The sequence below is a fragment of the Octodon degus genome, unplaced genomic scaffold (genome assembly GCF_000260255.1).
Source record: "Octodon degus isolate 3935 unplaced genomic scaffold, OctDeg1.0 scaffold00008, whole genome shotgun sequence".
Lineage (NCBI taxonomy): Eukaryota > Metazoa > Chordata > Mammalia > Rodentia > Octodontidae > Octodon > Octodon degus.
Window position 1 is genome coordinate 15,566,834 of NW_004524584.1, and position 14,734 is coordinate 15,581,567.

Below are 14,734 nucleotides of genomic sequence, written 5' to 3' on the forward strand. Positions count from 1 at the left end.
AATCATAGTGACTTTTAGCAGAGCATGGTGGCACAGACCTATCTGTAATTCCAGTACTCAGCAGGTTGAGGTAGGTGAATCTCTGAGGTCATGCTGTGCCAAAAAGCGAAAAAACCCTGTCTTAATAAAACAAAAACAAACGAACAAACCGTCATCGCGGTGACTTTCCGTTTTCACAAATCCAGTGGTGCCTTCTTTCTCCCTCTCAGTCCTGGTAGCCCGGTCCCAGGCTAGAGTCCAGGATGGCTGCCTCCAGGACAATGCTTTTCGACAGACCAGGGAAGGATAAATGAGCCTCGGTTGACTACAAAGGGCATCCATCTATGGGAAACTGCTTAGACAAAGTGTGGACATGGCAATCGATTGCTTTTATTTTTTATTTGCTGCCATCCAGAGAAAGCAAGGGGAAAAATTTAGGCGGCCTTATCGCCTCCTAGTTTAAGCAGATCCCAAAACAAGTTTACAGGGTTCATTAACAAGTGATGAAGGCACACCTCCAACCTAACCACCCGACTCCCTGAAGTTCCAAGGACCGGTTTCTTCTCGGCTGGCTGGGGCTCGCGTCCCCACCCTCGGGCTACGAAATCCGCCCACCCCGCGATGCCAGGCACCCAACGCCAATCGCAGCCGGCGCCGCCCGCAGCCCGCCTTGCTCCGGACCCCTGCGCAGCGCCGCGACTGCAGACTGCGCTCGGCGCGCCCCGCCCCCAGCTGTCCCTCGCCCGGGCTGCGGCTGACTTCCCCCTCTGCTCCGCCCTCTAGCCAATAGCCAGGCTCAAATTTCCCTCGGGCCCGCCCCCCAAGCCCGCCCCCTGCCCAGTCCCAGTCCGGCTCTCTGGGGCCCCACCCCTGGCCCGCCCCGCCGTCGGCGCGCGCCGGCCGGGAAGGCGCCTCCCGCAGTCGCTCGGAACTGCCCATCCGGAGCTGTCCGCAGAGGGCCTGCGGTGGGAACCGAGTGGGTCGGGCGGGGCCGAGCCAGGCCGTGGGCCGTGCGGGGGCCGGGCCGGCGGACGGCGGGATGGGGTGCACCGTGAGCGCCGAAGACAAGGCGGCAGCCGAGCGCTCCAAGATGATAGACAAGAACCTGCGCGAGGACGGCGAGAAGGCGGCGCGGGAGGTGAAGTTGCTTCTGTTAGGTGAGGCCACAGCCGGGATCTGGGACCGCTGATTTCTGGCCCGAATCCCTAGACGAAGACTTTGACCTTCCCAAGAAAAGCTTCAAACTCAGGCTGGGTCAGGACTCCACCTCTGGTCAGCCCCCCCCCTCCCCCAGCAGCCTGGTCAGAGCCCCTAAATAAGAGTGGAACATTTGGGTTGGTCTAAATCTCAAATTTTAGGCTAGATTCTAGCTCAGAGTTTCAGCTCATCCTAGAACTCAAACCCAAGCAGAGATGTCCTAACGCCAGCTGCCCAGACTCTACCTGGCCATTCACCCTTGCTCGGCAGCTTTAAAGGACCTCTGAGGTCCTCCCTGGCCTTTCGTCCTTTCCTAGAGTACCCAAACCTCAGCACCCTGCTTAGTCTGCACTCTCCAGTTCCACCTTTACCCCCACCTGTTCCTCCTATTCCTATTGGCCATGAACATCACCTGGGCCTCTGCAGGCCCCTGTCCACTCCCTTCTCCTCCTTCTGGACCCTATCCCTAATCCTGAAGCTGCATGCCCCACTTGTATACATAGACCCCCCCCCCACCCACCCATGGGACCTCTCAAATGGGAAGGTTTTCTTGAGCTCTGTCTAGATGAAACCAATCAGAGCCAGCTCCTGACCACCAGACTCCTAAGGCAGACGTCACTTTCAGACCCTCCCCTGCACCTTGGCCTTCTCCAGATCCCACCACCCTTCCTGCACCAAGTGGACCAGGCTGGGAGGAGAGAAGCGGGAGCTAAAGAGAGCCTAGGCTGGGCTAGGGTGTACTGAAGCTCCATTGGTCCCCCTGGGAGAGAGGCTGAGGCTTTAACCTTCCCTGAGAGGATCTGCTCCCTGGAATGTATTTCCCAATTTTGAAGGCCTGCCTGGGCTCTGGCTAGGGGGCAGTCTGGAAAGTAAAGGGGAGCGTAGACCAGTTGGGGTTGTAGGCCTTTCCAAGGCCAAGGAAGATGGTGGCTGTTAGAGGGGTGGGGGGAAGTGGAAGTGGTGAGACAGCCGACATATTGCTGCCCTTGTGGGCAGACAGATGATTTGCTGAGGGTGCTGAGTTTCCTGCCCCTTTTCTGGAAAAAGGGCTGGATGTAGCCTTTGAGGGTGGGTGGGCCTGTTGGATCTCAAAGCCCTATGAAAGTAGTGGGCTTGCTGATTGAGGAGCTAGGGTTGGGCCAGTGTGCCTTGGAGCATCCAGGCCAGCTGGTCTTCTGCAAAGACAGAGGGCCTGGTGATTTTCCCTGTCCAGCCTCCCACAGAGAGCTGGAGGAGTTCCCTGTGGAGGCCGGATTTGGGGAGTCCCAAGGTTGGGGGAAGGAGAGGGGCCTGGCAGCAAGCAGCTTTGTAGGCTGAAGAGTACGTGAGTGGGGGTGTGGTCCCTCAGCTCCCAAGCTGCTTTACAGCCTCCAGGCTGTGAAAAGTGGGGGTGTTTTTACTGGGCTTGTGGCAGAGGAACAGCATGTATGTCCATTATGCGTCCATCTGTTGACTGTCCCGGCAGGCTTGGCCTCAGGGGCACAGCCCCGGAGGTTTCAAAATGGCATCCGCTTCACCGCTGCGGCGGGGAGGAAGAGAAGGGGCGGGAAGGGGCGGCGGCCCAGCCTCCTGGGCTGCTTTGCGTTGGGCGCTTGCCTCTTCCTGTCTCTGCTGGGAGTGCGGCAGGCAGTGAGTGGGTGTGGACGCGGCGGAATGCCCGTTGCTGCTGGGCCTGGGGAGGGCACTTCCGGGACCGCTGTCTCCCAGTGCCCAGGGCAGAGCCTTTTGCCAGCCCCTCCCCAGGCTGATCATAGTTACTGTGAAGGCTGAGGAGATGTGGGACAGACCCCGGCCACAGCTCCTGGCCTTCCTGTGCCCTGACACCAGAAGGGTTCCCTATCTGGACAGGCCTGCCCCGTGGAGCCCTGCTCAGCTTTTAGGCCAGTCCAGGTGGGACCTAGCAGCCAGCCTAGTATCCTGCCCATCAGGCCTTTGCTTCCTCTTTGAGATGGTTTTCCTGGGTTTGGTCCAGAGGATTGCTGGGGCTTAAGGATGGAGCAGACAGAACCCTCTGGGAGATTTTTGCTGGTATAGGGTGGAGCTAAGACCCCGAAGAGAGTGTGCTGCAGGTGTTGAATGACCAAGCTCTGCCTGAAACTGAGAACCTAGTCCTCATGTACCAGTCTGCCATGGTGGCCTGGGAAGGGGTCCTGGCTCAAGCCACCCTTTACCCATCCAGGAGTAAAGTGGTAATGGGAGCCCAGCTGTGGCAGGTTGAGTTTTAGGCGCCTGTCCCATGTAGCGGGGAAACTCTGTCCAGGCAACGGGACTTAGGCTGGGCAAGTGCCAACCTTTCTTCAGCCAGAACCACGCCTGCTGCCCTGCCCGCACACAGACTCCCTCCTCTTCTTTGTAGCCTTGCCAGCTAGCAGGCACAGTCACTGTCACCAGGGCAGAGGCAGATGTTACACACTGGGAAGAGAGTTTTTCCTGGCAGCTTGATGAGAGCAGAGTCCATAACAGTCCCATTCCATGGTTTCCCTCCATCCTTACCCTACCAGTTTAACCTGACTGACAAGCCCTGGTGAGTGGAATTTGGGGTCTTCATGGCCAGATTTACAGAGAAAGGTGTGGGGGGGGGACATTGGGCTCCAGGAAGGCTTCAGAGAGTAGGTACAGCAATTCTGCTTTTTCCTGGCACTTTTTATTGTTCCCTACCTACCTGATTGATTGATCTGTAACATTGGGCTCAGGGAAGCTTCCCCCAGGTTCCTTTGTTGATCTCCACAGAGTCCAGTGAAGCACCTCTGGCTCTGAGCACCCCTGCTTCCTTCATCAGAGCACTGTATTGGCTTGCTGCTGCTGTCCCTTCATGGGCCAGGCTTTTCATTCCTTTGCCTAGCAGGCAACCAGGCACCTTTTGGGTGCTTCTCATTTGTGTAATGAATGGACTCTGCACCCATACAACTTGGTTTGGGGGATGGGTAGGCAGAGGTCTCAGTTGGCATACAAATGGCAGGTGGCCAGGTCTCCTTGTAGGTCAGTGACGAGGATGGAGAGGGTGGGCACTTGAGAAAAAAGTTCTTTAGGCTGTTTCTTCATGGCCCTGGCACAGGCTTTGTGGGTAGAGAGGGACAGCCTCCAGCATTCCCTGCAGAACTCTTGGTGCCCATGCTGCAGCCTGTACCAGGGCACAGCACACAGTAGGGACTCAACTGTTGGTGAGGGAGGATCACTTTGTATTCATCTCCCGAGCTGTTTTGAATTCCCTTGGGGCTGCTGTCTGAACAGCCTCTGGAGCTCCAGAACAGCCTCAGAGCCACGGGACTGAGACCTGAGCTATGCCCCTGGCCCTGTAGGCCTGCTAGCACACTGCTGTGCAAAGCAAGGGCTCAAGTAAGTTTACCAAATGAAAAGAGAGTTGTGTGACATTATCCTGTCTGTGTCCCTCTAGAAAAAGGCTGGCTTACTGTAAGATGCATATTAAGTATGTGTGGAAACAATGAAGCTGTTGAACATGTCCATGAACGCAGCATAATCCCTGGGGAGAGGGATAGTATCCTGGGGAGAGGGATAGTATCCTGGGGTGCCACTTGAGCCTGGTCTAGCAGCAGGTGGGTAGGGGGGCTAACTTGGGATCCTGGCTAGTTGATGGGTAGGGAGATTCTCGGACATTTGTAAAGGTGGCTTCCTGAGGAGGAATCCTCTGGTGGCCTTGAAAATTGGCACCAACCGTGGACAGGGGTACTGACTCAGCAGGAGCACTGAGACAGTTGAACTGGTCTGGATCTCAAGATCTTAGTGGATATTTCTGGCCTGGGGGAAAGGTCCACCTTGCTGGCTCACCTTAAGAGTCACAAAAGCCTGAGTTTGAATTCTGGCTTTACCTAGTATGCCAGCTGGGAAAACTGCTTCAGACGGAGTTCTAGCAGGATCCTTCCTCCACCCACAACCTGGGGACCTGGGTGCCCTTCTGCAGCCATGAGTGTTGTGGGGTCAGTGCACCAAACCTTGGAGAGGAGAAAATGAGTGAGGGGCCGGCTGCTGGGTCCTGCAGAGTTGAGCATCCTTCCAGCCCTCAGTATGGGTGTCCCAGGGAAGCTTCTCCCTTGATCTTGGGCAGCTGCTCACAGCAAGTGGGGAGACCAAGGTGTGCAAAGAGTTTGTACCAAGTAGAGAGACAGACTATTGTGGGATCTCAGACCCAACCTAGGGGTCTAGGATTGGAAGTGTGTCAGAGCCCGAGGTGCCTGGAGGGCTGGTACCCAAGTGGGCCTCCAGCGCTGACATTTTCTCCCCCAGCCCTCTATACCCGGCTGGAGCTCATTAGCACTTGAATGGGGGGGTGGTGCCTCTTGGGCCTCGGAGTCTCTTCCCACCCCTCCCCCAGGCTAGGCGAGGCTTTGTCTGTGGGCGGTTGGGACCCAGCTCCCACGCTTGGGGGCGGAGGGGTGTCTGAGCCCAGTCTGACTCCCTCTTGGCTTGTCCTTTCCCGCGCATTACCCCAGTATTGTACCTTGAGTGGGGGAGTAGTGAGGCTGAATACTAGATCCTTTGGGAAATGCCCCTGAGCAGAGACATGGGGTGAATCAGTGAGCTCAGATGGAGACAGCCCTGTCAAGTCCGAGTGGAACCCAGGACAGAGAACCAGGCAGGTGGGGAAGACGAAAGGCCATTGTGGCTGGGGTAGAGGCTGCTGTGCTAGGGACTCTGAACCTACCTGTTAGGTTTGTATTGGAGTCTGGGGTGCGAGCAGGAACTGCAAATGGCCAGGAACCTCCTTAGGCCTCTCCTGTTGGTTCAGACCTGAGAGGCAGAGTAACATTCATTTGCCCACCAAGTGGCAGCAGATAGGTAGTAGTGCTGGGGTAGAGTGTGATCTGGTCCCAGGGAAGTCCGTAAGCCTCCAGCACTGTGGGTGGGTGGGGGCTGGTGTTTGGGGCCACAGATATGCACCCTGGTCTCATAAACCCAGCCCATGATCTCACTGCCTGGCTGTGTCTCCCAGATTTTTTTTAAAAGGTGCATGTTTGCCTGGCAGAAACAGAATGGAAGAAACCTTATCTATGCTAGCTAGCTCTCAACTACTGAGGGCCAAGTGTCTCCTGACCCCATCCCAACTGAGTTCTTCCTCTCCAGCTCCCTTTTGTGCTGTGGTAGAGGCAGGACCTGGGCTATGGGTTAGGATGCAGGCCAGGTAGCATTCTCATCTTCCCACTCCTTATGGACAGTCCCAACCTAGGAGTTAACTGAGAAGGAAAGGGATCAACAGGTTATGGGCAGGCCACAGTTAATGACCCTATGTAAGAGTGCTCCAAAGGGTGGGCTGGGGATATAGCTCAGTGTAGGACAGCACCTGCCTGATAAGCTTGAAGACCTGAGTTTGAGCCCCAGTACCAAAAAAAGAAAAAGAAAAAATAGGTTTCTGGGGAGGGTGAAAGGTTGGTCCCTGGTACCTGATGCCCTGAGCTACAGGTGTAGGGTGGAGCTTCCTCTGCTCAACTACACCCCTTCTGCCTGGAGCTCTTGCTTTTACTAATGCCTAGCCCCGCCCTCACCTTACTGCTATTTCTTAGGCTGGGGGAGTAGGGAGTAGTTCACTAGAATTAGCAAGCATCTGGGCTGGGCTTTGCCTTTCCCTTTTTTGAGTGAAAGCCTAAGGTAAAATCCTCTTAAGTCTTGTTGGGGAGGAGTCCATAAGACGTGGAGGATGCTGAGGCATCAAGGCTGCTATAGCCACAGCTGTGTGGAAGGGACATTAATGGCAGGACCTAATGTGCCCAGGCAGAAGGGTAATGAGGTGTGCGTGCCAGGGCCTCTCCAGGAAGTGGTGTCCACATCAGAGGGAAAGGAGGAAGCAGCAGCTGGGGGAGGAGGAGCCCAAAAGGGGAAGAAGTCAGAGGGTTGCTTACTGCTAGTGTGGAGGTGTGAATCCTGGCTGCCTAGGGCTTTGCCACCTGGAAGGTCCAGGAGGCAAACACCTGTCTGGGCTCGTCTGTGTACTCCTTCCTTTGGGCTGCCCTACAGGCAGTCATTGGATTGGGGGCAGTCGTGTGGCTCTGTCCTTGTCCTGTCCCAGCAACTTCTGGGCCAGGGATTCCAGAGAAGGTAGGCCCAGGGTCTCAGAAAAGGAGTCCAAGTGCTTCCTTTGGCCATCGGAAGTGATGGCTGGGAGAGGGACACCAGTAGCAGGAGGGGGGCGGGCAAGTGTTAGCAGAAAGGCAAAAGACTGATCTGAGATTCCTGAGAAGCCATTGCCCTCCAGAGCCGGAAGGCAAGCTACAGCTTGAAAGAATGCCTGGAAATGGAGCAGGAGCCCCCGGATTAGCTCACTCTGGGTTTTCCCTGCTTGGGATGGACAGAGGGGCCTTTAGACCCCCACCATCACCACCCACAGAGCCCAGAGTGCCTTTATCGAGCCTCAGTTTTCCAACTCTCATAACAGCAGTTGCTTTGGACTGAGCCTGGACTACTGTGTGGAGTTGGCTTCTTCGTAGTGTCATTTCATTCCATGATGCTGAGCCTGGCATTGCACTCATTTCACTGATGGAGAAATTGAAGCTCGGGATATTATGCAACTTGTCCAGTAAGTGAAGGTGCCAGGATATGACCCAGGTAGTACTTGAACACCTGCCCCAGCCTCCAAGGCCCCTCGGAATCTATGCCTAACTGGCAAGAACTGGTCAGTCAGGATGATGGACAACCCCAAGTGTGGTAGTGCACACCTGTAATCCCAGCCCTCAGAAGGTTGTAGCAAGAGGATGGTCCTGAACTTGAGTCCAGTGTGGGTTACATAGAAAGTCTGAGGCCAACCTGGACTACATGGTGAGACTTTATTTCAAAAGAACATGCAAACAAAAACACATGCCAGGTGTGGTGGCACATGCCTATAATCCCAGCACTTGGGAGGCTGAGGCAAGAGGATTCCCTGAGTTTGAGGCCAGTCTGGACTTCATAGTCAAGTTCAAGGCCAGCCTGTACTACATAGCAGACCCTGTTTCAAAGAAAAAAAAAAAAGAATGATGGACAGCTAGTGGGGGTAGATGCCATGGGTGTCTGTGTCTTCTCTGTATGCCTCAAGGGACTTTAAACACAAAACCCTATGAATCTGCTACTTTTTTTTTTTTTTTTTTTTTGCGGAACTGGGGATTGAACTCAGGCCCTTGCGCTTGCCAAGGAAGTGCTTATTACACTGAGCCGTCTCCCCGGGCCCCAAATCTGCTACTTAAAACCAGAAATCTGCCCAGTTTCCATAGGGTGACTTCACCCTGCGTGCAGCTGCCCGTTTTTACTTCCCATCTTTCTACCCGTCCCATGGTTCCTCCCAGTAATTCCTGCCACAGTCAGCAACATAGTGCCTTACTCTTCCCCTCTTTTTTTTTTTTTTATGTCTTTGAGACAGGGTCTTGCTACAGAGTTCAGGCTGGCCTTGAGTTCTCTGCATAACCCAGGATGGCCTAGAACTTGCAATGATCCTCCTGTCTTGGCCTCCCAAGTGCTGGATTATAGGTGTGCGCTGCCATACTTGGCTCTCTACCCCTTTTGTTCCTGAAGGGGCCAGGCCTGAGGAAGGCTGTGAGGCTGCCAAAATCTGGTGGGATCCTGGGACAGAGAGGTGACCAGATGAGTAGAGAGTGTGCCTGTAGGCTCCTGAATGTGAGTATAGGCTCAGTCCTGGACATGTATGGTGCCTATGGTTCTGAGTTGTCGGCTCAGTGTAGCCATGCTGTGGGCTGGGACCCACATGACAGCTAGTGAGGTCAGGTCCTCTTGCTTCTTGGCCTCTGAATCTGAGTATTGCAGCTGGTGGGAACTTGTCCTCCCTCTTTGAAGGTTCCCATGGGTTTTGTTCTATGGTATCAGGCCAGATCCCAGGGACCTGGAGAGGCCTGGGAGAGCCAGGGAGAAGCTTCTGTGCTTATCTGAGCCAGGAAGACCTACAAAAAGCAGAGACCATGCACCTCCCGGTGCCCAAGTCCCAGTTCCTCACTGTAATAGCAGGCTGTCTTCATCCTGCCTGCCTGCCTAGTGTGGGCACCTAGGATGTCATAGTTCATAGAGTGGTCCTGTGGCCTCTAACATAGTTTGGAGTGAGTGTGAAGACCTGAGGAAAGCTGCTTAAGACAGGCCTTGGGGTTAATGTACCCATGTCTCACACTGCAGTGTCACAGATGGGGACATTGAGGCCAGGGCTCTATGTACTTTACTCTGGGCCTATGACAATGAATGAGAAGAGAGGTAGCAGTTAAAAGGGTCCTTTGACCTGGATCCGCAAAAAAAAGAAAAAAGGATACCTTGAGAATATCAAAGGGGTCCCTTAAGTGAAGAAGCTTCCAGGAAGAGGCATGTGCCCAGCAGCCTGACTTTGTGTGACCCAGGGCTTGTCCAGCTTCTCTTCACAGCCTCCTTTTCTCACCCCAGGCTGGCCTTTTGCAGTCTGGCCCTGGACAGCTGGCCCTGTATCCCAGCAGGAGCAGGGCAGGCCTGGTTGTGGGTATTTCCATGGTGGCATCATGAACCCTGGGAAGCTCCTGGAGCCAGCCCAAGGGGCAAAGACCGGAGAGAAGGAAAGGTCCTATTTGTTGGTGTTTTGGGGGCATCTGGTAGTAAGCCAGGTCACATCCTAGGACCCCCACACACACTGTTCCTGCCCCCACCACACACACTATGTAGGACAGTGCTGAGCCTCCTTAGAGGGAATAAGGGGGCCAAAGAGCCGCACCTGGAGGAAGAAAGAGCTGCCAGGGCAGGGCTTGAAGGGCCTTTGTGTGGGTAGGCCCTCTGTCTCCATCCTGTTTCCATTGTTCCAGTGTGTGCAGTCTCCCACTGCTGGCTGGGGGCTTCCCAAAGAGAAGGTGATGAATGAGGGTCCAGGCACCTCCCCCAGACACCCCTATGTGGGGAGGCTGCCTTTCTGAAACAAAACACTGCCCAGCTCTGCCCAGCCCCCAGCGCTTGCACTTTGTTTCTGGATAACCGCTCCCCCTGGTGGTGACCAAGCCTGGGACCCTGGGCAGTGGGAGTCGCTGCTGGAACCTGGAGACCGCAGGCTGAGGCTGGAGATGGGGCATCCTCTAGGGGTAAGAGTAGGAAGTGGGATCTGGGCTGCCTTTGGGGTGGGCTTCTAAGGGCTTACCCCCATCTGTTCCACTAGTCTCCCATGGGGTTTGGCAATGTAGAGACATGCCTGGTGCTGTGGGTTATTGTAGCTAGACTACTGCCCAAGTCTGTGCTATGGTCCCCGCCTCTGCTGCTTTTGAAAGTCTGCCTTAGAGCTGCCACATCAGTTGTCTGCTCTCAGCCCTGTGTGTCCTAGGGCACTCACTGACCATGGAGCTGTGTTTAGGGAGGGCTTTTCCCATCCTGCTTAGTGTGGCGTTGGTGAACAGGGTTGGTGGCTCCTGGGCAGGGAGGGGGCCCAGCCATGTAGGAGTGCCACATATGTGGAAAGGAAGTGACGGACTCAAAATGAAGCCAGAAGCCACCAGTGTAGTGGATGCTTCTCACTCCTGTCCTGGGTTATACTTAAGTCCCAGCAGGGAACCCCGCTGCCCCGAACCTGCCTGTTAGCCACTGTTCATTGGCCTTTACCCTCTCTTTATATAAAAGCCTTCAGAAGCTCCCTAGAAGTAAGACACCACCAGCAGCCACTCTGTGGGTAGCTGTTACAGTGCGCAGGCGTGGCCATCGTGGAGTGCAGGGCATGAAAGGCATGGGGACATCTGTATTCTTTCACAGGGTAGAAAAATAGTGATGATTTTTATTTTGAGTGTTTATTATGTGTTAGACACTGTAAGAACTTTGTTCTCCACCCTGACTTCTCCTTTAGGAAGAGATATGGGTTGTGCCATTTACAGATGAGGGACCAGAGAAAGGGCAAGAAGTGAGGGAGGTTCATGGAGATCCCAGGAAGGGTCTGGGTGGACAGCAGGGCTATGGGGCAGGTTTAGATCTCCATCTGGGAGAGGCTGTGAAGATGAGAGGTGGGTTGGCTGACCACTTGAGGCTTGACAGCTTCTGTAAATGGGGAAAGAGACCAGAGAGGACATCTGTGAGTCACTTCCCAGCCAGTCAAAGTCTCATGTAGTAAGTAGAGGTCCAAGATGGACAGGTAGGGGTGACTTGGAGGCTGGGTTCTAGCATCAAGTGGCTAGCCTGTGGGCCTGCTTCCGGCTACAAGGCCCTGTTGGCCTTGTTCAGGCAAATGGGGTGGTACTGTCTCCCTTCCCCCATCTGTCCCCCCTCCTTCAGGCCTCAGAGCCTTGCAGTGTAAGTGGATGTTCTGATGCAGAGAGCCCCTGTTCGCCAGCACATTGCTGTGATTATTGCCCACCTGCTGTGGGCCCAGCAGCTGTGCCACAGGGCAAGGGCTTCAGAAGTGTCTCCTTTGGTGGGAAGAGGTGTGGCTCAGTGGGAATATCAAGGCCACTCCAGGGAACCTCTCTAGGCCCTTCTGCTCTCACTTAGCTGGGGATAGAACATCTGGTGGGGAGGAACTCACTCTTCCTGTCAGCTGCGCTCCCCTGCCTGGCATCTTTGCAGTGGTCTGTCTAGTCAGCTGGGGAAGGCCCAAGAATGGATAAGAGAGCTGGGTGCCCAGAATCAGCAGGGTGCACGCAAACCCTGGGCCTGATGCTAGATTCTCTGGTAGGAGAGATCATACAGGCTCTGATGGAGAAGGTGCCCAACCCGGGGAGAGTAAACAGGTAGATTGCTGTCCCACAGCAACCAAGGCACCTCGCCTGTGGATGCCAAAGAGCCAAGGTCTTTGCCTTCTCCTTCCTGCTGTGGCCCCACCCACTCTGCTCCTGGCCTCTTCCCTGCTATAGCTGCTAGGACAATGACCTGACTGTGTCTCAGGTGTCCCCCTGCTTCCTGCCTGGCCACCAGCACCACACCCTTGTCCTGCCTCTAACTACTTCCTGCCTGAGGCACAGCTGCTGGAAAGACAAAGCAACTGTGCTGGGTCCAGACGTGGAGGTTCCAGGACTGTTCTGTCCATCTGTCTTAGACTTTTAGAGGCCTTGTGGGTAAACTGAGGCTTGAAGGGGAAAATAAAGTGGGACTCCAAACAGGCTGCAGCAGGGAGCAAGCATCCTGATTCGGAGCCAGCTTGCTCAGGTGCTACCAGGGTCTCTGTGTCTATTGACTCTGCTAGGAAAATCAAGCAAGTTTGCACAGTCATTCCCATCACTGGGCAAAGTCACTAGGGGCCCACTGTCTACAAAGAGAGTGATCAAAGGGCCACTCTCTTTGCCCTCAGTGGCTAGGCAGAGCAACAGATGCCTCTGGTGACAAAAGAGTGGGTATTACAGCCATACCACCCTAAATATACCTGGTCTCATCTGATCTTGGAAGCCAAGCAGAGTTGGGCCTGGTTAGAACCTGGGGGGGCTCACCAGATAGCTCAGCGGATTAAAGTGCCTGCTTAGGCAGATGCAGGGACCGGGGTTCAATCCCGGCATGCTGAGACATTGATTGAGACTGGGTGTGGTAGCGCACACCTGTAATCCCAGCTCTTGGGAGGCTGAAAACAGGAGGATCACTGAGAGTCCGATCTGTGTAGTAGACCCTGTACTAAAATCCAAAATTGAATGGGACACAAAAGAGGAGGGCAACTTTCACCTAGACCGAAGGTACCCTGTGCCCGATGGGTTCACATCCTTGGCCTCTGCTGTTCTGGAAGGGCCCCAGTTCTACTGAGACTGGCTCCTAGTCCTTCCTCTGCTCTAGGATGTACCTTCTTTCTCCTGTTCCATTGGACAAGCAGTAGGAAGAAGAGTCAGGTGTCCACTGCTAGCCTTTCTGCCCAGGTACACATTGAGGTCCTCTCCACATCCCCACAGCCGGGCAGTATGAAGGATCCTGGCTGCTGTACCATGTATAGCCCAGTATAGAGAGGTCAGATGACCACAGCCCATGCTCAGGAAGTGTGTGCATCTGGGGCTCCAGTTCCCTGTGCCACCCAGTCTGCCTAGAGCTTGCATATTAGTACAACCCTAATACCTCCCGCCACCTCAATCGTGAGAAGCGTGCCTGCAGTAGTTAAAAGCCTAGTAACTGCTGGTGGTAGCATTTGTTTGCTTTTGAGACAGGGTCTCACTATGTAGGCCTGTGCAGGTGGGTTTGCTATGGGGTTGGCTTGGACAGTAGGGCAGGTAGGACGTGAACCCAGTGACCAGTGCAGCTGGGCCCAGAGTAAATACTATGTGACCCAACTGCTACGTGAGGCACTTAGAACAGTTCTAGAATAGGCTGCACATAGGACAAGGGTGAGCCACCTGAAGAGGTTGCTGTCTCACCTCTCTGTCATCATTTGCTCATCTGCTGTGTAGGGGTGAGGATAACACTTACTTCTCAGAGTTGCTGTGAAGATCCAGGTACCTACTGAATGTCCTAATATCACTGGGACAGAGTGGGCACTCCTCACGGCTTTGCTGGCCTGTTTGCTGAAGGTGGTGTTGTTGCTGGTGTTGGTTTTCATATTAGACCCTTCTCAGAGGTGGTCTTGACTAGTGCTAGGGATGCTGATGGTGGTTCCAGGTCCTGGCCAACCTCCCCACATACTCTGGTACCTACTCTAATGAGCTGTCCAAAGGGACAAACCTCCCCCACAAATGGGTGGCATAAGTGTGTCAAGCAAAGGGAGCAGCATGAGCAAAGGCCCAGAGGTGGCCGGACACTGTACCATCAAGATCTGGCTCTGTATGTGTGGAATGGAACCTGGAAATCTGGAAACCACTCCCTTTTGTTCTTTTTTTTTTTTAGTGGAACCAGGGCTTGAACTCAGGCCCTTTTGCTTGCCAGGCAAGCACTTACTCTACTGAGCTATCTCTCTGGCCCCTCCCTTTTGTTCTTATTTTAGTTTAGGTGCTGGGTATTGAACAAGGGCTTGCACATACTAGGTGCCTATACCACTGAGCTGTGGGCTAGGGTACTGACTGTACTGACTGGAGATTGAACCCAGGATCTTCATACTGAGCTATAATCCCCAGCCTTTTCCTTTTTTTTTAATTTTAAGGATTCTTTTATTATTATTATTATTATTTTGGGGGGGTGGCTGGCACAGGCTGATGTGGTGCAGAGGATTGAACTGCAGTCCCTTGCCCCTGACTGATTTTGCTCAAGCAGGTGCTTTAGACAACTGAGCTAACTCACCAGCCCCCTTTTTTTAATTTATTTTTTTATTATTATTATTTTATTTTGGCAGACCAGGGATTGAGCTCAGGCCCTTGTGCTTGCCAGGGAAGCATTTATTCTCCTGAGCCATCTCCCTGGCCCCTTCTTTTTCATTTTAAGACAGGGTTTTACTGTCATTGAGTTGCTCAGGTTGGTCTGAAAACTTGGGATCCCCCTGCCTAATCTTCCTATAGTGCTGGGATTACAGGTATATACCACCACACCTGGCTCAGAATTTTGTCTTTTTAAGCCACCTCCCAGAGGATGGTCCTGCAAAGTTTGAGACACATTTTGAGAAGGGCAGGGTAGACGAGGCGTGTGGTTCCTAGCATCCACCTCTGAATCCTGGCTACATGATCCTGAATCAAGACTTGACCTTGGACTGGTGAGTTGGCTCAGTGGTCTAAAGCACCTACTTAGAACAAGCTTAGCAGAGCAC

General features: G+C 54.0%; 1 protein-coding gene across 1 annotated transcript in view; it reads left to right on the forward strand.

Annotated features, from left to right (window-relative positions):
* Positions 1-884: 884 nt before the first annotated feature.
* The window catches only part of Gnai2 (G protein subunit alpha i2), a 20,658-nt gene continuing 6,808 nt past the window's right edge, over positions 885-14,734 (forward strand). Inside the window, exon 1 of the mRNA XM_023704610.1 lies at positions 885-1,136. Coding sequence (XP_023560378.1) covers positions 1,019-1,136 — 118 coding nt within the window. The 5' untranslated portion in view covers positions 885-1,018. The remainder of the gene's footprint in view (positions 1,137-14,734) is intronic.